At 45.4% G+C, this 10,217-nt stretch overlaps 1 protein-coding gene across 4 annotated transcripts in view; it reads left to right on the plus strand.

Annotated features, from left to right (window-relative positions):
* Positions 1 to 9,712, plus strand: part of ENOPH1 (enolase-phosphatase 1) — a 37,107-nt gene extending 27,395 nt beyond the window's left edge. For all 4 annotated transcript variants that reach the window (XM_015096582.3, XM_004009946.6, XM_012180259.5 and 1 more), the window contains exons 3-6: positions 75 to 277; positions 2,062 to 2,194; positions 5,060 to 5,183; positions 8,612 to 9,712. In XM_015096582.3, coding sequence (XP_014952068.1) covers positions 153 to 277; positions 2,062 to 2,194; positions 5,060 to 5,183; positions 8,612 to 8,751 — 522 coding nt within the window. In that variant the 5' untranslated portion in view covers positions 75 to 152 and the 3' untranslated portion in view covers positions 8,752 to 9,712. The remainder of the gene's footprint in view (positions 1 to 74; positions 278 to 2,061; positions 2,195 to 5,059; positions 5,184 to 8,611) is intronic.
* The last annotated feature ends 505 nt before the right edge of the window (positions 9,713 to 10,217 follow it).

Genomic DNA, 10,217 nt, shown 5'->3' on the forward strand with positions numbered 1-10,217 from the left:
AGTTGGTCTGCTAGTGTTCAGGTATCGTGTAAGGGATCTCGTCACAGATTTCGTGTTGTTGATGACTTTTAAAGGCTGAAGAGGACTCCCACCTGGATGGGGCTGTCCCGATCCCAGCAGCCTCTGGTAGCGGGGCGGACGACCCGCGGTGGATGATCCAGGCCGTGGTGGATAACGTGTACTGGCAGATGTCCCTGGACCGGAAGACCACGGCGCTGAAGCAGCTGCAGGGCCACATGTGGAGGGCGGCGTTCAAGGCTGGGCACATGAAGGCAGAGTGCGTAGCTCCTCAAGAGACTCTCAACACTTCCTCTACCCCCTAAAGCGAGTGCACTTCCCACTAGTTTTCTCTCTCAGTGCAAGTTGCGTGACTTGCAAAGTAGCTAAAAAATCAGCATTCTTTTTACTCCAACGAGTGAGTGTTTTTTTGTTTTTTTTTTTTCCCCCAAAGCTGGGATAAATTTAGTTCACCCAGCTAAATTGCCCGGGCCTATATCTGGTTTGGTGTGGTGGTTGGAAACTTTTAACCCCAGGCTTAGAAAATGGCGACTCCCTTGAGCTCAGTCATACCCGATCCTTGGGGTATGAGTGACAGCGCCGTTGGGTGCTTCCCGGGACTGTGAGGATGACCTGCTTCTGCTCTGTTGGAGAAGTGAGATGCTGTGAAATGATGCACCTGCCACCGCGAGGTTCCTCAGTCGGCAGTGCCACTTTTCCACAGACCCTGGGGTCAGAGCACTCCTGCCGGAGGAGCCTCGTGAGTCCTGAACTGCTAAGAGAGTCTTAGTAAGTCACATCTATTAGGATTTTAGGGCATTGCCTGATGTAAAGCCTACGATCCAAGACGGTTACTAGCTGCTTATATTTCTTTTTTCTGTCGATTGAGATGCCATTCCTTTAGGTGCTTTACAAGGTGGCTACCACCTTTTGAGGATGCTTGAGAATTTCAGGATAGGCCAGTGATGTGGAAGTCAACATCAGTCAGTTCACACTGTAAAACACCCAGAGGAGTGGAGCCAGGAGACCATGTCACAGGAGTCAGCCCTGCCTTCTCGCAGAGTTAGTTCCTTAATTATAAAACCAAGAGCTTGAAATAAATCAGCTTAGACTTCAAAGCCCTGCTCTGGAGCAATATCAGTCTGTAGATTCAACATAGAATAGTCCTGCCTCTGAGTGAAAAGTAACATACGAAGTAACTCACAATTATGGGAACTGGTTTTGAATGAAATCGTTGATCCCTTTCCTTCAGTTTGTGTAATATATTGAGTTGTGTTTCATACAGCAGACGACTTCTCTGACATTTTCCAGGTGATCCTTTATAACAGACTGGTTACACCTCCCAAGTTTCTTGTGCTTCTCTCTCCACCCATTTCCTCTGATGTTCCCTCCCTGAACAGAACAGGGAATTGGTGAACAGGTTAGTGTCAGGACCCAGAAAACCAGACGCAACGCTTTGCTGATTAGCAAATGTGAGGCGGTACATGTCTCTTAACTGATTTGTTCCATAATTTTTTCCTGTAGAGTGAAACTTGAAGTTTTCTTAGTTCTCAAGAAATGTAGTTCTGTTTTCTAGCTAATCGAAGACAAATAGCTTTGAGTCCTCCAATTTTTTTTTTTTTTTTTAGTTGTTGGACTACAGATCTTTCTAAAAGTATTTCTGTGCTTTCTTAAGGCACACTGGACATAACCTTTTCTAGTCATGAACTAATCAAAGATTACACAGCAGTACAGTATTACTCTTTTTTGCTTTTTTGAATTCCTTAGGACTTCAGACACTTGCTTTCTTATTTTCTCTCTCTGTCCATAATCACTTTTTACTGTCACTAGGGTGACTGTGTGTCAAAAACTCTTCCCCTTTCCACTGAAACTGCTTCTAATCTGTGACTGTGGCACTCCGGGGACATGCTCATGACATCTGCAGGAGCTCACACAGCCTCGTGGAGTGCTTTCCCTGGTGTCCATTTGTACACAAATAGAGAAACTCGTGGCAACTGTGTGACTGGTTTTCATCCGGCTGGAATAACCTCTTGCTGCACTTCACCTCCGTGTTCTTCCCTCTAGGTTCTTTGAAGACGTGGTTCCAGCTGTCAGGAAGTGGCGAGAGGCTGGAATGAAGGTGTATGTCTATTCTTCAGGGAGTGTGGAGGCGCAGAAACTATTATTCGGGCATTCTACAGAGGGGGACATTCTTGAGGTAGTTGGCCCGATTACTTTGTGTTTTGGACACCGTCAAAGCATAAAAGAGTGACTGTGAGTGCTACAGTTAGAAACTAAGTCAGCATTAGGTAATTGCCTTTACATATGCTGTACAAGTTGGAAAAAGTGGAAAAAATGGGGAATACATTATGGAAGGGTGAGCTGTAGCCATGGTCCCAGGCTTTGTACCACTTTGTAAGAAGTTCTTACACTTAGCTGCCTGTAAGGAACCTGGGAAGTTTGTTAAGGATGTAGATCCCTGGGCTCCCCTTCGTGGCACATCTTCACTCAGAAGGTCTGGGGTGAGGGTCATGCGTGTGCATTTAAAAATATCCACCCCACGTGATTCTGGTGACTAGTATTAAAACTAGCTATATGTATCCACATATGTATATAGATCGACCTATCTAGCTATATATCCATCCACATACACATTTATTTATTGCAGCTAGATAAGACCTCTGAGTTAGCTTATAAACCAGCTATCTTGTCATTATTAGAAAATTGTCAGCCCAGAGGAAGGGAAACCAATGGCTTTTGGTTGTTGAAGGTGTCAGGTAAGATGTATGATCAGTTCAGTTCAGTTCAGTCGCTCAGTCGTGTCCAACTCTTTGCGACCCCATGAATCACAGCACGCCAGGCCTCCCTGTCCATCACCAGCTCCCAGAGTTCACTCAGACTCATGTCCATTGAGTCATTGATGCCATCCAGCCATCTCATCCTCTGTCGTCCCCTTCTCCTCCTGCCCCCAATCCCTCCCAGCATCAGAGTCTTTTCCAGTGAGTCAGCTCTTCGCATGAGGTGGCCGAAGTACTGGAGTTTCAGCTTCAGCGTCATTCCTTCCAAAGAAATCCCAGGGCTGATCTCCTTCAGAATGGACTGGTTGGATCTCCTTTGTGGTGGTGGTGTAGTCGCTAAGTCATGTCCAGCTCTGGTGACCCCGTGTGGGGTAGCCCTCCAGACTCCTCTGTCCGTGGGATTTCCAGGAAAGAAATACTGGAGTGGGTTGCCATTTCTTTCTCCAGGGGATCTTCCTGACCCTGGGTCTCAGAAAAGGGCACACAGACTTCTTGAGTGCCTGAGAGGACACGGTGGTTTCATTTGTTTCCAGTACTTTGGAGACAGATTTTATTTTAGCAGAATCCTCATTCTTCTCGAAGAGAACTGGCCATGTTATTGCACAAAATAACTTAAGGCCACCTATGAACGCTTCTTGTACCTGAGAAAGGCCTGGCTACCTTTTCTTTCCCACTGTCTCTGCGCCCCCTGGTGGACAGGATGGTCATTAGGAAAGGGAAAGAAATGCTGAGTAACTGAATACAGGCCAAACTTAATGTTACACAATGATTTACTCAGCTAGCTATTTTTTTTTAAATAAATATTTATTGACCCTTTACCATATGCAGAGAAAGATTTGGCTTTGGAGATTGTCACAGTCTCATTTTACCTTCCTTCTTTTCATCTTAGTTCTAAATCAAATATTAAATGCTTTCATTGATAAAACCCTTTCATTGTTTGGTAACTAGTCTCCTCTGAATACAGATTTGAGCTTCTTTTCTGCTATCTCTGATAAAACAATCAGGTCATAGGAGACAGGACATAATAATTACCTACTAGGTTCAGTAATGAATATTCTCCACTTGCTCATTGTGAGACAGACTTGAGAAAGAAAATATACAAAACCATTCTTAACTTGAAAAATCATAATATTAATACACCTTAATTTCTCTGAGTGATGTTTTTAGTTTGAGGGTTTTTAGTTAGGCTTATCTTTAGTTTGGGTAAAGTTCTGAAAATATTCAAGAGATCGCATTATATAATGTGTGTGTGCTCAGTCGTATCCAGCTCTTTGTGACCCCATGGACTGTAGCCCACCAGGCTTTTCTGTCCATGGGATTTCCCAGGCAAGAATACTGGAGCAGGTTGCCATTTCCTCCTCTAGGGGATCTTTCTGACCCAGGGACCGAACCTGCAGTTCCTTCATTGGCAGGTGGATTCCTTGCCAGTGAGCTACCTGGGAAGCCTGCCACTATTACTGCTCAAAAATGCTAGATAAAATACTGGGTTGGATATAATTTCAAAATGTCTTAGAAAATCAAAGTTTCTTGGAAGTAAGATAACAGCTTACTAATAATGATGGCAGGTTAGAGAAATCCGTTCATGCTGGCATCAAAAGGACAATGTGGAGAACCTTTTCATCAGAGGTGAAACCCAGTCCATAGGTTGTTGGAGTGCATATAGTATTATAATGGTAGAAAGTAGGGCATATATCGGAGAAGGCAATGGCACCCCACTCCAGTACTGCTGCCTGGAAAATCCCATGGACGGAGGAGCCTGGAAGGCTGCAGTCCATGGGGTTGCTGAGGGTCAGACATGACTGAGTGACTTCATTTTCACTTTTCACTTTCATGCATTGGAGAAGGAAATGGCAACCCACTCCAGTGTTCTTGCCTGGAGAATCCCAGGGACGGGGGAGCCTGGTGGGCTGCCGTCTCTGGGGTCGCACAGAGTTGGACACGACTGAAGCGACTTAGCAGCAGCAGCAGCAGCAGCAGCAGGACATATATATGTAAAAGACTTTGGATATAAAATTGAAAATGAAAGAAAGCTGAAAAGATTACAGAATGATCTTACATACATTGAATCAGTAGTTTTCTTCTTCCAGATGTTTATTTCTATAAAATCTTGTGTTATTTTTCATAGCCTCCACAGAGTTCTCTAGGAAGTAGGCCTACAGGGAATATTTCTTGAGTGGAGGAAGTGACTATGATTGTTGAGTATTTCAAAGAAAAGGGATGAGAACCAGAGGGGCTGGGTTGCACATGTGCTCATAGCATCTTTGTTTCTCCTCCTGTGTGTTCAGCTTGTGGATGGTCACTTTGATACCAAGATTGGACACAAAGTGGAGAGTGAGAGTTACCGAAAGATCGCCAGCAGCATTGGCTGTTCAACCAACAACATCTTGTTTCTGACGGATGTTTCCCGAGGTGAGTAATCTGACTTCTTGCATTGTACACTCCAGGTTGGGAGCTGAGCCTGGCACTGGAAACCCTTTGCCTTCATAAAGAAGGTTTCCATGGGGAGCCATGAGAAATGAGACAGGTCTCTAAAGGAAGCAGTGCAAGTAGATGCTTACAGATAAGACTTGCCCGGTGGTGATCTTGGTAAGAGATGTAATGTAAATGGTCATTGACCTGTGTCAAGTCCCACGTAGACAGTGACGACTCAGCTTGGTTGAGAATCTGGGTTGCTGGTCAAGAGGACTGTGCTTGAGGCAGGGGTGCTTGGGAACTGTGCTTGGAAACTCGGGGTGCATGGAAGGCAACGCCTCTGCTGCTGAGTGAATGCATCTGAGGAGGGGAGTGTGGAGCACTATTTCTCTGGGAGGTGACAGTCCTTTCACAGAAGGTGGGAACATAGAAGAGACAGCTCTGCCCCATTTACTCTTAGTGCTTAGAGTGAAAGTTTGCAAGTCGCTCAGTCGTGTCCAACTCTTTGCGACCCCATGGACTGACTGTAGCCTGCCGGGCTCCTCTCTATCCATGGGGATTCTTCAGGCAAGAATATTGGAGTGGCTTGCCATTCCCTTCTCTAGAGGATTTTCCCGATCCACGGATCAAGCCCAGATCTCTTGCACTGTAGGCAGATTTTTCACCATCTGAGCCATGAGGGAAGCCTGTCACTGTTTAATTAATGCACTCTGTTGCTCTGTTTCCCACCGGTTGAGAAACTACCGGGGATTCTTATTACAGCAGATCTGAATTCCAGAGAGCGTGTTTCGGATTCTTGCCCTGTCTGCCCGTCTCTGGCCGCAGGCCTGAGTCCTGTCTCTACTCCTCCCCTGTTTGCACGTGGATTTTACGTCCGCGTGCAGTGCCGCCACTCTTGCCAGTTTTCCTTCCTTGAAATTTCCTCACACTCTGTGCAGAGGAGTCATTTGTTAAATTGCAGGTCCTAATTCAGTAGTTTCACATCGAGGACCTGAGTCATTGCATTTTAAACAAGCTTCTAGGTGATTGCCACACTGCTGGTCCAGGGACCACTCAGAGCAGTAGTGCTCTGGAGCAGGAGTTGATAGTAGTGTTCTGTAAAGGGCCAGACAGTAAATATTTTAGGCTTTGCAGGCCATGCCACTACTCAACTCTGGTCTTCGAAGTGCAGAAGCAGCCATAGGCAGTACAGAAGTGAGTGGGCCTGGCTGTTTCCAGTAAAACTATTTACGGTACCAAGCGGTAGGCCATCATTTGCTGACCTTCGTTCTAGAGCATAGACCATAGAGTCTGACACACGATTTCAAACGGTAGCTCTGCCTCTGGCTAGCTCTCAGTTTTCGTATCTGTAGAATGGGGATGGTCATATAGTGCTAATTACCTAAGGGCTGTTGGAAGGATTAAGACGGGAACGGAAGCTCCATGAAGACAAGACCTTCGTTTTGTTCCTGTTTCTGGTCTTAGCATAGTACCTGGCATATAGTAGCTGCTAATTTAATGTAAGGTATTAGCTATTATCTTTCAGATAGAAACAAAAGGAGGAGGGGATTGTAACCCAAGACATGTTGGAGATAGTAGCCCCCGCAATGTGTAGCTTACTTGGTTTCATTTGACTAGTCCTGTTTGTTTGTTTGTTTGTTTGGGTCTTTGTTGCTTGACTTGGGCTTCCTCTAGTGGCGGCGAGTGGGGGCTACTCTAGTTACGTGCGCGGGCTTCTCACTGCAGGGGCTTCTCGTTGCAGAGCACCAGCTCTAGAGTGTACAGGCTCAGTAGCCGTGGCATACGGGCTTAGCTGCCCTGCGCCATGTGGAATCTTTCTGGATCAGGGATCAAATCCATGGCCCCTGCATTGACAGGCAGATTCTTGACCACTGGACCACCAGGGAAGTTCTGACTAGTCCTGTTTTTATTTCTACCCATCCATGCTGTGGGCGTCCTTGGTGGGTCAGATGGTAGAGAATCTGCCTGCAATGTGAGAGACCTGGGTTCAGTCCCTGGTTGGGGAAGATCCCCTGGAAGAGGGCATGGCGACCCACTGCAGTGTTCTTGCCTGGAGAATCCCCATGGACAAAGGAGCCTGGTGGGCTGTGGGGTTGGAAGGAGTCGGATATGACTGAGAGACTAAGCATATCCATGCTGTCACTGATCTTAAAGCACTCATAGTCCACTGAGAAGAGAGACAGCAGGTAGTACGTGTCTGGTCAGATTATCCTGTGCATGCGTAGTCGCTTCAGTCATGTCCGACTTTTGGCGACCCTATGGACTGTAGCCCTCCAGACTCCTCTGTCCATCGGATTCTCCAGGCAAGAATAGTGGAGTGAGCTGCCGTTTCCTGCTCCAGGGGATCTTCCCAACCCAGGGATTGGACCCACGTCTCTAATGTCTCCTGCATTGGCAGGTGGGTTCTTTACCACTAGCGCCACTTGAGATGTCCCTCATATTGTCCTGATGGAACTAAATACAAGGAGCACCTAGGATGCTCTAATACAGATGGTGGTGGCTCTAGAAGATAGAATACTTGAGCTGAATTTCAAAGAGAAGGAATCTGCCAGGCAAAAATGGTGGGCAGTCTAGCCAGGGGTTAGGACATCTTTGGGCTCCAGGTATAAGTAGGTATTTTAGCCTGATTAGATCCTGGGGTTCCATTTGTCCCATATCTGTTTAACTGGAATTATTCCTGACAGCCTGCCCTCTGGGAAACAGCTCAGGTCTCTGGAGGACTGATGGGAGGGAACAGAAGAAAGCTGTCGGCAGGACATGGCTCTGTCTTTGTGCGTTCATAAGCACTTAATAAAGCTCAGAAGTCTAGGAGACACCATCCTCCTGGTCTGTCAGTGCAGTTACGTATTTGAAAAAAATGTTTTATGGAAAAATTTAGAGCTATTTAAAGCAATAATTCCACCCCCATGTGCCTATTTTTTTTTTTTTCCCAAGATTATTTAGTTATTTGGCTGTGTTCGGACTTAGTTGCAGCATGTGGGATCTAGCTCCCTGGCCAGGGATCGAGCCCTGGTCCCCTGCACTGGGCGCTCGGAGGCTTAGCCACTGGACCGCCAGGGAAGTCCCCGTGTGCCTGTTTTTTAGCTTCAACAATTACAGAATTTGGACCAGATTTCTTTCTTTTTTTAAGAATTTTTTTTTTTTTTGAGACGAACCCTTTTTTTTTTTAAGTAGGTCTTTGTTGAATTTCTTAACTATATTGCTTCAGTTTTATTGTGTTGGTGTTTTTGGCCACAAGGCATGTGAGATCTTAGCTTCCTGACCGAGGATCGAACCCCCTCCACTGGAAGGCAAAGTCTTAACCCCTGGACCATTAGGGAAGTCCCAAGACTTGTTTCTTGCATTCCCCCCTCCCTCTGATTGCTTTGAAGCAAATCCCAAGCATCCTATCCTGCTGTTTCCGACACGCATTTTGCTTCTCGCAGAGGCCGGCGCTGCTGAGGAGGCGGACGTGCATGTAGCTGTGGTGGTCAGACCAGGCAACGCAGGGCTGACTGATGATGAGAAGACCCACTTCAGCCTCATCACCTCCTTCAGTGAGCTGTGCCTGCCCTCCTCAGCCTAGAGGAGGAACCCCGAGGGAGACCAGACTGTCTGCACAGCGTCATCCCTGTCGTCTGGTTTCATTCTAATGGTGAAAGGCGTCTGCTTAAAAAATACAGATAAACACACACGGAGGGTTTATTAAGTGTGTGCATGTTCAAATTTCCTTCCACAAGCACATAGTGGAAAAAAGAATCTCAGTTCAGTGAAAAGGAGACTTATTTTAAAGATGCTCTATATGTAGACATTGTTTGGGACCACAACTCTAACCCTTATGCAGGGCGACGTATAGTTGAGAGAAGAAGTTATGACTGAACAGGTCAAATGTGTTAATGTTTATTAAGTCATGGATCAAAATAGATTGGTTTGAGTGGTTTCTCAGAAGGCTTGTTATTTTGAAACTAGAAGTATTTCAAAGACATTCCTAATAATAATCTACTTCCCCTTTTAAATTGTGAGTTTAAGATTACAACAACCTAATTTGAAACTATTAATCTCTCTGTTTACAAATGACAAAGCTATTTGTTATTTGTTTCTGCTCCAGAAGAGAGCAGAGTTGGGAAAGAAAATGCATGTGAGTCTTGATTAACCAAGTGTTTATTACTTAAGAAACTTGCTGATCACTGTGGTACCCATAGCAAGCATTTGTCTTACCAGTGGGAAAGATGCACTAATGTAACAGCTAAAATAGAAATGTGCTTCCTAAGGTTTAACCAAACAGCCCTAATCCTGCCCGTTGTTACAGATTTCAGAGATGCCCAGCTAACTACTTCTTAGCACAGTTTGAGAACAGATGTTAATTCCTGTTTACTCTTAAAAAATAAATGGTTTACTGAAATTTGTCCAAAAGACCTAGAGCCCTGATATCTAATATGAAATGGGTACAAGAAATGTAAATTTTGTAACAGCTTTATTTATCCTGGTTCAGCCTGGTGGGATGTCCTGTCAGTTTCATGTCATTAATAAAAGCGTTTTCTTCTTCACTCGGTTTCATGGAAGCTTGCTTACTGCCAGAAGCAGAAAAGTAGCTGAAGAGAGACTGGATAAATAAGAATTTTAGTTTAGCTTTTGCTTTCATTTTGAGTGTGTGTTTGTGATATGGGTGGGTGTTTATGCGTCTATGCATTTTAATGGAATGCCAGTAGAAAATCATTGACTATTATTTTATTTATATATATATATATATATATATATATATATATGTAACCTTGCTGCTGCTGCTGCTAAGTCGCTTCAGTCATGTCCAGCTCTGTGCGACCTCATAGACAGCAGCCCACCAGCCTCCCCCATCCCTGGGATTCTCCAGGCAAGAACACTGGAGTGGGTTGCCATTTCCTTCTCCAGTGCATGAAAGTGAAAAGTGGAAGTGAAGTCACTCAGTTGTGTCCAACTCCTAGCGACCCCATGGACTGCAGCCCACCAGGCTCCTCCGTCCATGGGATTTTCCAGGCAAGAGTACTGGAGTGGGGTGCCATTGCCTTCTCCGAT

The sequence above is a fragment of the Ovis aries genome, chromosome 6, assembly GCF_016772045.2.
Source record: "Ovis aries strain OAR_USU_Benz2616 breed Rambouillet chromosome 6, ARS-UI_Ramb_v3.0, whole genome shotgun sequence".
Lineage (NCBI taxonomy): Eukaryota > Metazoa > Chordata > Mammalia > Artiodactyla > Bovidae > Ovis > Ovis aries.